This window comes from Trematomus bernacchii, unplaced genomic scaffold, assembly GCF_902827165.1.
Source record: "Trematomus bernacchii unplaced genomic scaffold, fTreBer1.1, whole genome shotgun sequence".
NCBI lineage: Eukaryota > Metazoa > Chordata > Actinopteri > Perciformes > Nototheniidae > Trematomus > Trematomus bernacchii.
Window position 1 is genome coordinate 21725546 of NW_022987564.1, and position 18588 is coordinate 21744133.

Genomic DNA, 18588 nt, shown 5'->3' on the forward strand with positions numbered 1-18588 from the left:
GGCTGCTTTGGATAAGAAATCGGTTTGTGTTGCATTGTTTATTGACCTAGCCAAAGCATTTGACACTGTAGATCACCACATTATGTCTAATGTTATGTTGGTGTCTCGTTTCGGTCATAATGCCATTTGCTGGTCCATCAGAGTTATCTAACCGACCGTACTCAATGCGTCAGGTTGGGTAGTACTGTCTCTGACCCTGTCACCTTGGAGAAGGGAGTTCCACAGGGCTCTATTTTGGGGCCCTTGCTCTTTTTATTATATGTAAACAATATTTGTAATCAGATGCAATTTTCTACCTATCATATGTATGCTGATGACACTATTGTATACTCGTGTGCTCCTTCTCTGGATATGGCCATTTCCAATTTAAAATCTGATTTTATCACGCTGCAGCATGCACTTATTGATTCCAAACTGCTATTGAACAGTAAGAAAACCAAAGCAATGCTTTTTGCTCCCAAGTCAGCGTCCTCCTCTTGCCTCTCCATTGACACCCTTGATGGCGTTTCTGTTGAGTTTGTTGATACCTACAAATATCTGGGCTTTTGGTTGGACAGTAATCTGAACTTTAAAACACCATATTGAAGTTTTAACAAAGAAATTGAAATTCACTCTTGGCTTCCTTTACAGACTTAAATGTTGTTTTTCAATTTCATCCCGTAAAAGGTTGGTCTCTGGCTTATTCCTGTCCCAGCTGGACTACGGTGATACCATTTATAGATTTGCCTGTCCCACTGTTTTGGCCAAACTTGACCCACTTTACCATGCTGCACTGCGTTATATATCAAATGCACCCTATAGGACTCATCATTGCACACTGTATAGCCTAACTGGATGGTCCTCACTTACTATGCGTAGGATGCAGCACTGGTTTTTATTAATGTATAAAGCCATTTTAGGTAAGCTTCCACTCTACATATGTGTCAGATTTGCCCCAGTGTGTGACTCTTACAACCTCAGATCCAGTGCCTGGATACGGTTCCAGGTACCTACTGTACGGACTGAGGCTGGAAAAAGGAGTCTTTCTTATTATGGTCCTTGGTCTTGGAATGACCTTCAATCACGCCTTAAACTGAGGGCACTTGTCTCTATATCATGTTTTAAATTGAAGTTGTCTGAAGTCCTCACCACCAGCTGCTCTTGCAGTAATAAGTAGTATACTTTTCTTACTGTCCTAATGTGCACAATGTAGTGACTGCTTTTTCGTCTTTTGTTTCCTTAGTTATGTTCTCTTTATTTTATATGTTTGTGTTGTGTTATGTGTAACGTTGCTGCCTTCTTGGCCAGGTCAGCATTGAAAATGAGATTTTATCTCAATGTTTTTATCTGGTTAAATAAAGGTTAAATACATTTAAAAAAAAAAAGAATTACGATCTTGCTTGAAGTGAATATATCTGCACTTTCCTTGTTGTTCGGAGTTTGAATCTTTATGGTTCTTGCACCAATTGTAAGTCGCTTTGGATAAAAGCGTCAGCTAAATTATATGTTATGAGTTGATATATAAAGTCTCTTGCCTGTGAACATCCATCGGTGAGCCTCCAGTCCAAATTTGGAAACATTCTGTTCATTTTTTCCAGAAACAGATGAAAAAAGGCAGACTAGATACTTTTAGGTCTGCTGCTCTAACATCAGCAGTTTGTTGATACCATGAAGGCTGTTATACCTGGAAACATGTTTGTAGGTCACTGTTTTACTTGTTTTATTTTAATATATATTTACTGTAGTACAGCTAAATAAACACTCCAATTCAACAAAGGTGGTTACAGGATTTATTTCAAATTGTACACAATGTGAAGGACACATGTATTTGTAGCTTAAACATTTTAAAAAGCACTCATTAAAACATCTTCAGAGTAAAAATGCACCAGGAGACAGCAGAAAGAACGTTTCATTGTGTTTTATACATCATTTAACTTTTTAGACAGAAGCATCAAATATCTAATAAGTGTCAATCAATGGAGTCTTTAAGGGTACAAACCTTTTAAATACACAAAGGCATAATGGAGATTTCAATATGGAAAGTCATGTATTACAGTTTAGCATAACCCTAAATACGACCCGAAAGAGTAAACAAATGAAAATGTAAAGATAAAATAACATTTGCCTGATTACACTTCATTAATAATTATTGTATGTACAAATCCCACCAAGAATACAAATCTTTTATGAACTGGTTACATGTTAATTACCAAATAATCTGTGTCAAAAGTACGATGAAAAGCATCTTTCAACACTTTCATGACCATTTTTCTAAAATGTGCACACTCAATAAAACCATAATATGTTTTGCTCAGCAGAGTATTAAAAGCATAAAAGCAGTTTTTGGCTCTAAATATTTCCTGCAAATCACCAACAAAAACATTGTGTACTAATTTTCTATCCAGGGTAAAAGCATTATATACTTCTTTAATCCAACTTTGGTTTGCCCAGCTTTTGAGTACACGTAATATATATCTTCCTGGGACCCGAGGGAAAAAAGTGTCTTCCAATTTCTTTTTTTTTGTGATTTCCTACCTATTTAGGGTTAAAAAAAACATCTTGCAATTTAGACTTTTTTAATTTAATTTAATTTTTAAATGTTACAGTATGTCCACTGTAGAGGACGTCGGGACCATTTTAGTTTGAAAAGACAGCCAAAATTAACAGATAGACTATGTAACGTATTATGGTTATAGAGTGATATTAATAAAATAATACATTCACCTTTATTTAAAACATAAATAAGTAATTGATCTGAACATTGCTGTTTATTTGGTCACTGAAAAACTAGTTTGGTTTTTGGTGAATCTTTCCAGACTTTGTAGTCGATGTAGTGGGAAAAGTACCTAATTGACTCCAGTCGGCTGTAGGGTCATCTCGACTAGTTTTATGGATGTGGTCTCCATTTGACCATGCTCATAGAAACAAAGCTTGCATTCCTGAGGCAATTCTCATTTTTCATGGCTCCACTTAAAATAAAAACAACAATAACACATACGTGCTACTCTTGGCCCACAGAGGGCCATGTCTTTCCAGCTCGTCCCTAGCTGTCTCTCTGTCTGTATCTGTGCGCTCATGGAGCCTCCTGCATCTTTCCCCCCCTTCTTCTTGACCCTCTTCTATCCCAGGTGTGAAAGCCTCATCTCTCTCATCATCTGAGAGCTCAAAATCTGAATCTCCCTTAACTATCTGGTACAGAAAATGTCTGCTTCAGTTCCGTCTCCTGCAACAATATTGAGTCATTAAGTCCATGAAGATGGTCCTGACGTCCACTAGGATGGACATTTATAAAAGAGCTGTTATTTGAAAACTTGAATTATTTAATTGCTTTCAGAACTAATTATATAGTTCCTCACATGTTAATAAACAAGAACATATATGATTTTCATGGTAAAAATTACAATTATTCAACAATATTTGACTTCTCCTGCTTCTATACAATTTTGTTTTTGGTATGCCAGCCATTTTGGATGAAAAGAAAGAGGAACTTCCCAGCATGCAATTTTAACCAATAACATATCACTGGAAAGACCAGGATGTCCTCTGTACAGTGCATCAGGGACTGATAGATGTCCTCTGTACAGTACATCAGGGATTGATAGAGTAGCTCAAATGGGCTGGGTCCCAGGAGGATATACTGAATTAAAAACATCTTTATAGTCCTGGAGAATTTAAAACAGCCTTAAGTTATTTATCATCTTATTTGAATTGTTGTCAAAGTGGTTTTCTTCCGAGTGCTAATAAGAGCCGATTGAGTTGAACAACAATATTTGATCATTATTCATCCGAGATACTTCCCACCGACCCTAGTAGGCTGGATTGGGGGCTGGGGGTGTCACCAGCTGCAGGGATGAACAGAAGTCATATTTAAAACAACTAAAGCAACTAAAAACATAGAAGCTCAATGCAGCTTTAAATCATTGGATGAAGATACTTACGGGAGACGCCAGAGTCCCTGTCAGATTGGTCTGAGCCTGTGGAGAAAAGAAAATCTTTATATGCAGAATGGGTGGAGCGTTCGAGGCAGGGTCTGACTCTCGAGAGCAGAATATACCGGGGTCTTCTGCATCCATTGGGGAAATAACGGCTATAAAAGTGTTGTCCAAGGAAATGTATTTACAACAAAGTTTTCTTTGCCCGAAATGACGTCACAGACTCACAGAAACGTTGTAGTACCACCGTTTGGCCACTACAACATTTTCCCCAGCTCATTTCCTGGGGGCTTGGTCCTAACTCATCATATCCTAACTGTGCTGTCTGGACTGTGATCTATTTATTCAATGAACAAAATGTGACAGAATGTGAGGTCAAACTTAAGAGTCCAGTCGAGTTCTGGTTGTCTCGTCTGGGTGGAAGCTTATAATGAACCCGCATTTAGCATTATGACATGTTCTGGCAATCTACAAATCATCAACCTGTGCTGATGGCATCACACTGATTGCAATGTCACAGTTGTTATGACTCACCGAGCTATGTCTAACTTATTGCCTTAATAATAACTACAACTGCCCTTTCATTGGGCCTATTTAAATCATTAGGGTCTAAAAAAAAAAAGAATTCTCTAAAAGCTGTTATTTTCCCTCTCCATTCATTTGACTCAGATGAGAGCTCGGAGGCGGGTTTAAGGAAAACTCAACATTCGATACACCGGTCCAGTATTTAGCTTAATATTAAACCAGGTTGAAAATGTTTACTATGTAACCACCCTTGTTTACAAATCAGGAGCTGTGAGTAAGTGTAGGATCCCCCTTTCCCTGTTAAAAAGAATAGTAGATGTTCAGTTTCACTTGATTCTTTTCTTATGATACTTCAGCACCTTATGTGGTCATCCCCTGCTTGATTTAACACATCTACGGTATATACAATCGCCCTACCTCACACAAAAAATCTAACTATATATTTGAATGTAATGTAGTTTAATGCAAACATCACGTCTTTTCACATCTTTTAAGAAAACGAAAACAAACTTACCCTTCTTAAGAGCTTTAAATGCCTCAATGTCATTGTCGCACACACATTATAGACATTGTCTTATTTTTTTACATTTGTATGACTGTTTTCAGGCCTATCAACACCAAAAACATAAAAATAATTTCTTTAAAACCACTATCTTAACTACATATTATGCTTTTTAATACCATACTACTCTATAATAAACCTTTTAACTGTATTTGCAAAGTGACCAGAGGATTCTCTTCTCATCCAGCCAATAATATCATTTATATAATTATCTTTAATGTTTTAGTACAATCGTATAAAATCCATAAGCACTTACCTTTGGTAGAAACAGTCTTAAGTGTCTCGCCTGTTAACAAAGACAAAGTTAAAACACACACATGAAGACACACACATGAAGACACACACAACCAGATTTGAATGAGTGGACAGAGACACTGACCTGAGCCATCACTCCTGCTGTCGCTGCTGTGGCTTCCCCCTGCAAAAAGAAGACATTTTAAAATCTGCTGCTACCTGAATGTTTTGATTTAAACAGAAAATAAATGAGTTGCCTTTGCTCTTATTTCCACTTGTGCACGCTCCTGTAAATAAAGACAATGTTAACACATAGTAATGATAATGGATAAAGTCAACATCACTGAGACAAATGTAAAATGTGTGATGTTGGGCTATATAAATAAACTTTGATTAACCGAATATAAATAAGGGCTACAACTAAAAGACATTTTTTTTAATCAATAAATCTTTTGATAATTTTTTCAGTTCATCGTTGGGTCAGTAAAATGTCATAAAAAAAGTAACAAAATGACCATCTCAGTGTCTCAAAAAGGCATAAGAAAAGCAGGAAATGTACATATTTGAGGCTGAAAGCAGCATTTACGGAGAATGTCTTTCTTTCTCTTGCATGAAATATTAAGTTTCATTATCATAGGATCGTGCAAATAAAGATTGATATGAAGCAGAACGATGGATATTTTAAACGGAGCCCTACAGAAGCTCCCTGTGAGGGAGAAACTTCAGATCTGATGAGAGCTGAGCGGCTGTGAGCAGGGTCAACTGACTGTGCAGTGGATTAAGGTTTACAGTTATTCCAGATAATGATCGACAGGACTGCTATTCAATGTGACTACTGATCCCCTTTTGAAGAACATCATAAAATAATAACAGACCTTTGCACTTTATAACGATCTCACAAAACACATCCTTGCTCATGGCTGACAAGACTGTAAAACCAATGCTTTGTCTAAGTCCAGATACTGCCCTTGGTACACTGCATGTCGTACTAGCAACGATAGCTAGCAACGATAGCTAACAACGATAGCTACAGACGATTGTTTGCGGTAACACGAGGCCCTGTTTACTAAAGAAACCATAATCCTGGGTTGTTGCGTAACTTCCGTGATGCAGCTAAGATGGCTATCGTTGAGTGAGAATCGTCCAGCATTGGACGACAAGGGGGTGGTTTTATGGTGCTTCTATGTCCGCCCATCAGCATCCATATTCGGCCTTCTTCATTACACCAGCCCCCCCTCTGTGGAGGGTATTCTCGTGCCCCTGGTGGTCTTACAAGGGGGTGGTTTTATGGTGCTTCTATGTCCGCCCATCAGCATCCATATTCGGCCTTCTTCATTACACCAGCCCCCCTTCTGTGGAGGGTATTCTCGTGCCCCTGGTGGACTTACAAGGGGGTGGTTTTATGGTGCTTCTATGTCCGCCCATCAGCATCCATATTCGGCCTTCTTCATTACACCAGCCCCCCTTCTGTGGAGGGTATTCTCGTGCCCCTGGTCGTGTTAATGCTGCCTGGTCCTCAGCATCCAGATTCTGCCTTATTATTGGCACCACCACCACCAGCCCCCCTTCTGGGCTGGAGGTTCAAACACTTTGACTCTAGTTTTTTTTCTCTCATCTCTGATGAGAGCAATCATTGTGCAATGCCCTCAAAACAGCACATGTAATATGCTAGAAAGATTAAACCTAAATATTAGAATTAAGTTTTTGTTCAATAAACACTCACTCGAATTACATGTTGTATTTTCTTCTACAGAAAATAAATATTCCATCCAAAGGTATCTTGTTGTTGAAGGAAGACAGTTGCTAGATATTACACTTACCGAGCTTTCCTTTTTTGAAGAGAATCAGGAGCACCGCCAACAGGACCAGGACCAGGAGCACCACCACCACCCCTACCACTACGCCAATGATGGATCCTGAATCGCTAGGAAGTTTATGATCTAAAAAATAAAAGAATACACTAGTTTTACATTTTCACAATCATTCCTATTCCTTATATAAAATGTAATAATCTTTCTGTTGATATTAGGCAATCGAGTGTGGTTAGTAACGTTCGCTTGTAAGGTGTTTCTAGGTCTCCCTCACTCATTTGACTCAAAGGTTATTCCGGTCGTAGTCGATTAAGAATGAATCATTTTTGTATGCTTTGTCCTGCTGAATGACTTTAATCTAAGAAACTTCTTAGCACATCCCTATTAAAAACAAGATTGGGTGCTTTTGCATTTGATCTTCCTCGAGATAATCAGATCTGTCAAATCAATTAGTCAACCATTATTAGTATTTTTAGTTGAGAATAACCTCACTAATTTCAATCATTTGTTCCTTGCCACCCTCAGCAATTAACATGTAAACAGCAAGAAATGCTAAAAAAGAAAAAGGCAAGAAAAAGTTTCCTACCCCATTCCTTCTCAACATGCACTCCTGACGCAACATGCTCCACTTCACAGGTGTAGGTGGACATGTCAGTCCTCAGAATCTCCACTCGGTCGGTTCTCTGGTAGGTCTCGTCTCCGTTTGGTCGAGTGCCTGTTGAAAACACTCCGTCCTCTTTGGTTAGAATACGGCCGTTCCGTTTGATCTGCAGCAAGATGTCTTTCGGGTAGAAACCGGTGGCCATGCACGACAGGATGATGTTCTTCTCCGACTTGGCATTCTTTGAAAACACGTGCACCTTTGGAGGAGCTGGAAAAAGAAACCATAACATCAGATCATATTTGCAGGCTTTTCATTTTTAACCAGTCCAAATAATTATTTAAGGTATTTTCCCAAACAGTTTTTGTTCTAATAGCAGGCCTATTGTATTTAGTTCTAGGTTGGAAAATGGGATCTGGGAAAAATCTTTGTCTTAAAAAATGCTAGTATTCTTAATTTGTTGATGTGATAGGCGAAAACTTCAGAATAGTTTTTTACCACCAGTCAAATGATGGCGAATGTTTTTACCTAAATAAGGGTTTATAATATAGATGTTTGCTTTCATCTATAATGATGGCAATTTGATGATAGTGTAGTGCCAGCCAAATGTTGCTTAAAGTAGGCATACGTATTATTCTGGGATTAGTCAACCCTCAGCTGAATTTGTAGAAACCCCATTGTTTTTAAGGCTAGTCAGTTTAACAATTTGCATAGAGATCCTTATGTTACAAAAGCTATTTCTAATATCTAGAAAAAAAATAAAAATAATGAGGTCATACATACTGGCGTCAATTTTTTTTCCAAACTCCACAAACTTGCTCAACCAGTCCATGCACTCAGTCTCCAGGTAGCCTTTGGTGTATTCTTTCAGAACCTGGACGTCATCCCACTTCCTCTTAGTCGGCAGTGACGCGTCGGTTGCGGCCACCCAGGTGGAGTGGTCGTCGTCGAAGGACAGGAAGTCGGTCCCGTCGTAGCTGTACATGTCCGTCCCATGGCGGTACTGAAGCTTACCGTCAGGCTGCATTTCGCCCTGACAGCCGTGCATCCACTGCAGAATGTGGACGTCTGTAACGAGAGCGAGGGGCGGGACAGTGAGACAAGAGCCTAATAACAAGAATATGGTTTAATATACTCTATTTCCTTTACTTTTACGCATTTACCAAGATCAAAAAGTCTGCCAGTAAACTATTTTAAATTTGATTCAATTCATGCTCCTGCTATCAATATGAGACAATGTCATATGGCAATCTATGTCAACTAACAATGGAATAATTCAAAACTGAACTGTGCTCTGAAAAAAACATGTTCTTTATAATTAAAATACACCTCCTGTTGTTGGAGGACAAGTTGCTAGTCAAAGCAGCGTGTCACTAAAATAAGAACAACTGGTCCCCCTTACATAGGCAACCCACCTTAAGTTAGCATGTTGTTGTTGCTAACTCTTCACTTAAAGCAGGAAAAGACAAGCAAGACACTGGCAATCACTTTGATAATAAAAAAAATGTGTTTAAATGGCTAGAATTAATTGGTTGTATTCTACAAATGTTCTTTTCAAATGTCTCACTTGCCAATTACCCAAGCAACAATTGCTAAAAAAGCTAGCAATGTTTAGGAAGGAGGTGCACTTTGATGGAAATGGTAAAACATTTGTGCCATGGTACCTTCAATAGAAAGGGGAATCCGAAAGTTGATGTTATTTTTCGAGCTTTCACTTTGCATGGATGATGTTATTATAAATAAGCATCTTGGCTCCTGCATGGATCTTACCGGTGTCATTCTGTCTCATTCGTTTCATCAGGATGTCGATGTTGACTTTGAACCACTGCTGCTTGCTCTGGCGGGACTGCGTGCCTTTCTCCCAGTATTCTACCGGCATCTGCTCCTTCATAAAGTCCTGTTTGGGAACTTTCTTTTGATCATCGCTGTCAAAGTAGTCGATCATCTTGTTGTCCAGCAGCCCCATGGCGGTGAACTCATGGAGGCCCGGGAGTTCCACAGGTTTGGAGAAGGCTGTGTAGATGTAGGTGAGGGAATGTAACGCTGAGGGTCACACAGGGGGAAAGACAGACATATGTTTATTAGACAATGCAGATATAGGTATGTAGATTTGACTCTTAGGTTTCAAATGGGCTTCATCCATCCAATTACACTGTTACAAGTGAGTATTTTGACCATATCATCATTTGTATGCATATTTTTACACTCCAAGTTGTATAAACTTGAATGCGTAATGGATTTCAGCATATAAGAATTCATATTATATGTTCCTTATAATTGTGCACAGTTGTAGTTAGACAAACAGCAACTCCTTGTAAATGAGATTCTGGAACCAAAGGAGGTTGACGTGTTTTGGCTTGAGAAAAATGACCTCCACAATTATTCAATTCTGTTCATAAACGTATCAACTATTTTTTATAAATTGTGAAATGTGTGTTGTATAATGTGAAGGCAAGTGCAGTAAATAGAACTGAGTTGTATGGTTTCCTGTGATACTTCCGGGAAACAAACCACATAAAAAAACTGAGAAAAAGCTTTTGACAGTTGTCAGTGTTGCCATAAATGTCTTTTAAGAATTGCATTACAGAAATGCCAAAGATACATATGTTACGTCGTATCTATGTATGAAGAAGAAGAATATAAGTATCAAATATCTTAACCGACCTCAAGCTCTACTAGAAAGAATGAGGAAATCAAACAAAAAGATGCCAACCTTCATAGACAAACTTCTGTATGACCCAAATCAGGCTGCGCCCATCATGTCAAGAGATATTTTAACAATGCTGTCTGTTCACCTCAGTGACAACAAACATAAGGGTGGTGTTCAGAAATCAAACCAAAGTCCCTAAAGAGCAATAAACAACCCGTCACTGATTATGACTGTAGATTACATCAGTTGTAAAGATCTAGATCCAATCATACGACAGATTTACAATGATTTAAGGAAAGAGAATAATAATTCCTCTTATCTCACTAATACTAATGGTAGACCTGCTGTATCACCAGATGTTTTTCCTGAATATACTTGTCTTACTTTTACCTTATATGTATAATTTAGTTTACAACAATATGCCCATTAGGTTAAATCTTTCAATCCTTATAGATTTTTTAGTACAAACATTCTCATGGATATCATTGGGATATCAAGATGGCACGTGAGGTAAAACATATAGTTTAGGTTTGTTCACTTGCTTAACTAAACCAACTTTTTACATGTTTTACTCGGGACGTCGTAAAAATGTTCACTCTTTTAAAAACAACTTAAAAACATTGGAAAAAAATCGCTATTATATGTTTTAAGGTTTAAAGAATTGTATTCACAGAAACGTAAGGCTTATCTTGATTAACAGGATACCGACGCCATGTTGTACACACAGCTTCAATAAACAACATCTGTCAATCATGAAAAACTCAATCCAATTCTTGTTAGATTTATGTACTAGAGCTACAGAATATTTTTGTATTACCACCAATGAAGACACTTAACTTCTATTTTAACAAATTAAACGAAATTAATGAACAGAAAAAACGAATTTCAAACGACGTCACAACCTCGTTTCTTTTTGCTTTCACTTTCAACCTAACTTACATAAAGGTCTCAAAAAACTCTTAACTCACCGCAGTTTGCCGTCAGTCCTGTCCCCAAAAGGACAAATACTGCGAGGAAATACATGTTCGCGTCGAACTAGGCTCTCTTCGTTTCTAAAAGTCAAGTTGTATCCGAGTGTAAGACGACCCGTAGGCAGACTGCTGCTCACTGCCCGCTCCCTGCTGCTGCTTCCTGCTTCTTCTGTCACACTCTGCTCATGGTGCATTCATGGGCTGTCCGTAAACACTATAGGCTACACGGTTAAATGACGTATCGCTACATTTACAGACATTCATAGTTCTTGTAGTTCCTATTATAGAAACCATAAATCGCCTATTTTTATATAAAATCGGGAGTACAGCATTTTGATAGCTACTAATAAGCAGTGGTGTAAATGAACTAAGTAGATTTACTCAAGTACTTAGGTACAATTTTGAGGGACTTGTATTTGAGTAATTCCATTTGATGCTACTTTGTAATTCTACTCCACTACAATTCAGAGGTAAATGGTGTACTTTTACTCCACTACATTTATTTAATACCTTTAAATACTTTGCAGATTTTGATTAATGATGTGAAATATAACATAGCCTACACAAGACAGACACCTGGAGTAAATTCACAAGCTGCCCTGCAGCATACAAAGTCATTAAAACTAGCTGCACCTGTACCATGTTTTGATGATAACACTTAATGCATCAAAGTAACAAAGTACATTTACTATGTACTTTGTAGCTACTTTAGTCAAATGGAAGTAGCCTACTTGTTCTTGACTTTTTACTGCACTACATTTATTTAAGAGCGTATTCATTATTTAGTTTGTTAGTCTTATAAGATTTTATAAACAAACGTGATTTTCACAGAGTAAACTATAAGCAGTGGTCGTTGGACGCGGGGGATCGCCGTCCCCCCACTTATTTGGAGCCACCACTTTTTTTAAGCATGATTTTCTATAAATAGTCTAATAAATATAAAATCATTGCCAGTGTTATCAGTTGCAAGTGTGTATTTGTTGTAATAATGACGAAAACATAATACATGATTTCACAGTAATTATAATAAAAACGTAGCTCAAGTATTTATGCAACTTGATTTGAACCATAAGTGCATTGTACTGTACTATGAAGTAGTTATAATTACAACAACAAAGTTGCTGTTAATACAATAGACTGTATAGTAAAGTAGCCAGTATTACAAATGAGTACTTTTATATTTTATACTTGAAGTGCTGTTTCAAATACTTATGTATGTCATGTTTCTGGATAGCCTACTACAACAGTAACAACAATGGGACATTATAAACTGAGCCACATAAATGGCAAAAACAAAAATATCCACTTCGTTAGTTGAATCATGGTTTTAAAACGAGTAATTTTCAGGTACAAAAGGCGGAAAATAACTGCCGCGAGGAAGGCTATGTGCGCATGAACTGCTGTGCTGTGGTGTTCTGCGCGAATCATCCAATGAAATCATTCGAAACAAGTTGCTAGGCAGATTATATCAAATAAGGTTGTGAGGTTGTCAGACAGTAACCAAACGTACGCTTCCTATTACTAATATCTCACTGTGAAATATAATTTTTTTGTTAAAAATGATAGACCTAAATGTCATTAAGTCAAATAGTTTTAATTCATTACTTCAAGCAAATGTGGTCTTAGAACATTTACTAAAGTTGGCTACTGGATTCAAGTCTTACATAAAGTGATGAACACATTAATGCATTAATAACTATAATCCACAAATATGTTGATATTGTAGGCTCATTGTGGACTATTAACTGGAAAGGAATGATCTGCTCTTTGTTAATTGATGGAATGTTGGCTTTGTAAAAACAGTGAGAAATACCATCACAATTACCCAGAGTCCAAGGTGACACTTTCCCAAAGTTTGATTAGTCTAACTATTATTCAACATTATAACAAAATTAATTAAATATTTGTATTAAAACGAAGGTCAGCTGAGATAATTAGTCAATAGAAAGGAAATTAAATTAAACTACACAACAGTTAAAAACCAGTACAGCTAATTTATAACACGACAACATATTTTATAACCTTCGAATGTAATGTATGCAAAAATCTTATCTTGTATATTTACTAGGAACACAGTAAAAAGTACAACATTTGCCTCTGAAGTGGAAAGTAACTATAATCTGTACAGCATTTGAATACATTTTTAACTATTATGTTGATGACACTAAACATCAAGCGTCCGACCCCAACATTTGTGATGAGGGTTTTGCAGTATGAATGTTTAATTTAGAAAATAATGACATTCCTATCTCCTGGCCTTTGTCGAGATTTACAGAATCCTCATGACTGTTAGTTTTGCTGTAAGTCATCAGAAAGAAAAGATGTACGTATGAGACTTTCCTTGAAGAAGTGCTCTGTATTATAAAATAGAATATAATCAATGTCATGTTAAGCTCTGTACTGTGACTGCCTCCGCTGATACAGTATGTACAGAGAAAAGGAAGGAAATGTGTGTGTGTGTGTGTGTGTACCACTTCCGGTTCCCTCTTCTTGAAGTCAACAGTTTCTGACACATTCATTAGCTTAGAAGGCTGAAATAAGAGCTGCAGTTAACAGAAGCTCAAGATATTTGCAGATTTAGTCTACGACATAAAATGCATCAGTTAATACCCCACTGTCAAATGAAGCGTACGGTATGTGTTCTATGAGCTATATAGCTTAGCGGTGGTGACGCACAGCCATGTGAACGTGATTTGGTTTGTTTATAGCCTAATGTTAGCTTTTTACTTCTGCCGATAAAAAATCATAAAGTGATATTATTATGTGAAGATTATCCTGCTGAACAAAACGTGTAAGTATCATAAACGTTAGTTTGACAACAATCGTATTCTCTGCATTAAACCAAAATCCAATGGAAAAATCCCATTGCTTTTTTACATTTAACTCTTTATTCATTGCCGTCAAATTAACACACAAGGCATCCTTCTTGTCAGCAATAGATATATCTATGTACAAGTATTGTTATTCTGTTAAGACTTTGGTTTGACAGAAATACAATTACATTCACTTTTGCAGGTAAGTTTTATCACGTTCTGCCGAGTTCTCTTTCTGTCTTTCTGTACATCCGGTCACAATAGAAGAAGTCTCTCACGGCCTCCTTTATGGCAAACAAAGAAGAAGAAAACTCCTGGAGAACATTTTACATTGCCATATTCCAATTTTGTAGAGGCAATTTTGTTGAATCCATATACAACCATATACAGTATATTCATGCATTTATATTTTGTGTTTTAAGGGTGATTATGGAGGCGATAATACAAATCCATGTCTTGAATATTTCTTTAACTTAAATGCAACCTGCAACTCGCTTATTTTTTAAGGCAGTGACCCACTGGGCATCCTTTCCATCAACAATTTGGAGCCATGAAAAATGTAAATACACTTTGGACTCATGTTGCACTATAGGCTACACGGTTAAATGATGTATCGCTACATTTACAGACATTCATAGTTCTTGTAGTTCCTATTATAGAAACCATAAATCGCCTCTTTTTTATATAAAATCGGGAGTACAGCATTTTGATAGCTACTAATAAGCAGTGGTGTAAATGAACTAAGTAGATTTACTCAAGTACTTAGGTACAATTTTGAGGGACTTGTATTTGAGTAATTCCATTTGATGCTACTTTGTAATTCTACTCCACTACAATTCAGAGGTAAATGGTGTACTTTTACTCCACTACATTTATTTAATACCTTTAAATACTTTGCAGATTTTGATTAATGATGTGAAATATAACATAGCCTACACAAGACAGACACCTGGAGTAAATTCACAAGCTGCCCTGCAGCATACAAAGTCATTAAAACTAGCTGCACCTTTACCATGTTTTGATGATAACACTTAATGCATCAAAGTAACAAAGTACATTTACTATGTACTTTGTAGCTACTTTAGTCAAATGGAAGTAGCCTACTTGTTCTTGACTTTTTACTGCACTACATTTATTTAAGAGCGTATTCATTATTTAGCTTGTTAGTCTTATAAGATTTTATAAACAAACGTGATTTTCACAGAGTAAACTATAAGCAGTGGTCGTTGGACGCGGGGGATCGCCGTCCCCCCACTTGTTTGGAGCCACCACTTTTTTTAAGCATGATTTTCTATAAATAGTCTAATAAATATAAAATCATTGCCAGTGTTATCAGTTGCAAGTGTGTATTTGTTGTAATAATGACGAAAACATAATACATGATTTCACAGTAATTATAATAAAAACGTAGCTCAAGTATTTATGCAACTTGATTTGAACCATAAGTGCATTGTACTGTACTATGAAGTAGTTATAATTACAACAACAAAGTTGCTGTTAATACAATAGACTATAGTAAAGTAGCCAGTATTACAAATGAGTACTTTTATATGTTATACTTGAAGTGCTGTTTCAAATACTTATGTATGTCATGTTTCTGGATAGCCTACTACAACCGTAACAACAATGGGACATTAGGGAAGTCGCCTATTGTAAAATAGGTCAGGGAGTTACTTTCTGTCTTCTAATATAAATTGTTAAAGATAAGGCTACTAATGAATGTACTAAGCTAAACCAGAAAAAGCTAACTGCTGTAACCATTGACTATAAACAGGGGTGCACATAACTTTTTTAGTGAGTTACTCAGATGAGTACCAAGAGACAGCGTTTGGTACTCACCCCACACGAAGCGTGGTCCTCCTCAGTGTCTCCTTCACTGTCCTCAATTTACACTTCTTGCATGCTAGATGATGAAGATGATGAAGATGCACCTCCCTGTCTCTTTTTAAGCCTCCGATTTGCTTTCTCCAAAACTTGTTGCCAAAACTGTGAAGTCCTTGCATTTCCTGAGGCCAAGTTGAAGGATCAAATACTAAGAAATGATCACATGACTTGAAGTCATATCTGATTTCAAATGTGGGAAGTAACAAAGCACACTTATTTACTCAAGTACAATTTTGAGATACTTGTAGTTGACTTGAGTATTTCTATTTTATGCTACTTTGTACTTCTACTTTTACTCCACTACATGTATTTAATACCTTTAGTTACTTTACAGATGTGGATGAATGATGTGAAATCTAATCAAGTGTTAAATCAGACTTTAGTTCCACCTGGAGTAAATTCACAAGCTACCCTGCAGTATACAAAGTCATTCAAACTAGCTGCTCCTTTACCAGCTTTGAGAACACTTTCATGATCAATCATTATAAAACATATCATATATATTATTCTGAAATGGACCAATCTGCACAATGACTACTTTTACTGTCGCTACTTTCACTATATTTTGATGATAATACTTTTCTAATTTTACTTGAGTAACATTTTGAATGCAGGACTTTTACTGTAACAGAGTATTCCTACACAAGATCTGAGTACTTCTTCCACCTCTGTCTGATTTCAAACTCTTCCATAACACCCTGAGTAAGTTTGCAGCTGTGTGTTTCACTCCACTTTGGTGTAAATAAAACTGCAGCAGCTTGACCACAGAGCGTGAACGTTGTGATCAGATGATTTTGCGCAGTTCTCCAGTGTGTGCGCGGGGCACAGAATGTGCACAGGGGAGTCTCCCACCGCAGCCAGTTGGCGGACTTTTGGCACAATTCTGTTGTTTATACCGACGTTAACCCTGTCTGTGCACACGGCGACCAACTCTGTCGTCCAGTGATCTAAGCCTCTGCCTCCTGGAAAGCTTCACAGGTCCGTCGGTTATGTCCTGCGCGGCTCACCCAGCTCCAGTTCAATCAGTCATAGAAAGATTTTTTGCAGGGAGCGAAACGGCAACGTAGCTGCTTAATGTCTTTGGGTTTTTTGACATGCCTAGTAGTTTACTCCATTGAGTGTTGACAAGAAACACGTGTAGACGAAATATGTGTTTTGTTTTGATGTTTTGAGGTACGCAAAGGCGCGTAGTGACACAAGTGACGTTACGCAATTCAGATTTGTGCCGCGCATGCGTACCTGCGTACCAGTTATGTGCACCCCTGACTATAAAGTCTGCGTATATGGTAGGCTATATGTATCTGCATTTACAGTTGTAACAAACATTAACTGCAAGGTCTAGTCTTTAACCTTCATTTCACAAATACGACCGTCTACAGTGAACTTACCACCTCCAGCTGGCTGTAAACTGAGCCACATAAATGGCAAAAACAAAAATATCCACTTCGTTAGTTGAATCATGGTTTTAAAACGAGTAATTTTCAGGTACAAAAGGCGGAAAACAACTGCCGCGAGGAAGGCTATGTGCGCATGAACTGCTGTGCTGTGGTGTTCTGCGCGAATCATCCAATGAAATCATTCGAAACAAGTTGCTAGGCAGATTATATCAAATAAGGTTGTGAGGTTGTCAGACAGTAACCAAACGTACGCTTCCTATTACTAATATCTCACTGTGAAATATAATGTTTTTGTTAAAAATGATAGACCTAAATGTCATTAAGTCAAATAGTTTTAATTCATTACTTCAAGCAAATGTGGTCTTAGAACATTTACTAAAGTTGGCTACTGGATTCAAGTCTTACATAAAGTGATGAACACATTAATGCATTAATAACTTTAATCCACAAATATGTTGATATTGTAGGCTCATTGTGGACTATTAACTGGAAAGGAATGATCTGCTCTTTGTTAATTGATGGAATGTTGGCTTTGTAAAAACAGTGAGAAATACCATCACAATTACCCAGAGTCCAAGGTGACACTTTCCCAAAGTTTGATTAGTCTAACTATTATTCAACATTATAACAAAATTAATTAAATATTTGTATTAAAACGAAGGTCAGCTGAGATAATTAGTCAATAGAAAGGAAATTAAATTAAACTACACAACAGTTAAAAACCAGTACAGCTAATTTATAACACGACAACATATTTTATAACCTTCGAATGTAATGTATGCAAAAATCTTATCTTGTATATTTACTAGGAACACAGTAAAAAGTACAACATTTGCCTCTGAAGTGGAAAGTAACTATAATCTGTACAGCATTTGAATACATTTTTAACTATTATGTTGATGACACTAAACATCAAGCGTCCGACCCCAACATTTGTGATGAGGGTTTTGCAGTATGAATGTTTAATTTAGAAAATAATGACATTCCTATCTCCTGGCCTTTGTCGAGATTTACAGAATCCTCATGACTGTTAGTTTTGCTGTAAGTCATCAGAAAGAAAAGATGTACGTATGAGACTTTCCTTGAAGAAGTGCTCTGTATTATAAAATAGAATATAATCAATGTCATGTTAAGCTCTGTACTGTGACTGCCTCCGCTGATACAGTATGTACAGAGAAAAGGAAGGAAATGTGTGTGTGTGTGTGTGTGTGTGTACCACTTCCGGTTCC

General features: G+C 37.1%; 1 protein-coding gene across 2 annotated transcripts; it reads right to left on the reverse strand.

Annotated features, from left to right (window-relative positions):
• Positions 1 to 2708: 2708 nt before the first annotated feature.
• On the reverse strand, positions 2709 to 17511 carry LOC117478040 (H-2 class I histocompatibility antigen, Q10 alpha chain-like). Of its 2 annotated transcripts, none has more exons than XM_034124907.1 (9): positions 17351 to 17511; positions 9415 to 9687; positions 8428 to 8712; positions 7630 to 7914; positions 7053 to 7172; positions 5378 to 5416; positions 5255 to 5284; positions 3918 to 3953; positions 2709 to 3821 (listed from the first exon to the last, which is right to left on the reverse strand). In XM_034124907.1, the coding sequence occupies exons 1-9, from the start codon at positions 17421 to 17423 to the stop codon at positions 3757 to 3759; spliced, it is 1206 nt and encodes a 401-aa protein (XP_033980798.1). In that variant the 5' UTR covers positions 17424 to 17511; the 3' UTR covers positions 2709 to 3756. The 2 variants fall into 2 exon arrangements, with proteins under 2 accessions (XP_033980798.1, XP_033980799.1); XM_034124908.1 differs by lacking the exon at positions 17351 to 17511 and adding an exon at positions 11263 to 11468.
• Positions 17512 to 18588: the final 1077 nt, after the last annotated feature.

What these genes read in the sequence shown, in the direction of transcription:
- LOC117478040 (XM_034124907.1), bottom strand. Translation starts at nt 17,423, where the DNA reads ATGATTCAACTAACGAAGTGGATATTTTTGTTTTTGCCATTTATGTGG. An exon ending in TGGAAAAAAAATTGACGCCA is followed by an intron (nt 7,915 to 8,427) that starts GTATGTATGACC and finishes TTCTTTTTCCAG; the next exon opens with CTCCTCCAAAGGTGCACGTG. An exon ending in CAGGGACTCTGGCGTCTCCC is followed by an intron (nt 3,822 to 3,917) that starts GTAAGTATCTTC and finishes TCATCCCTGCAG; the next exon opens with CTGGTGACACCCCCAGCCCC.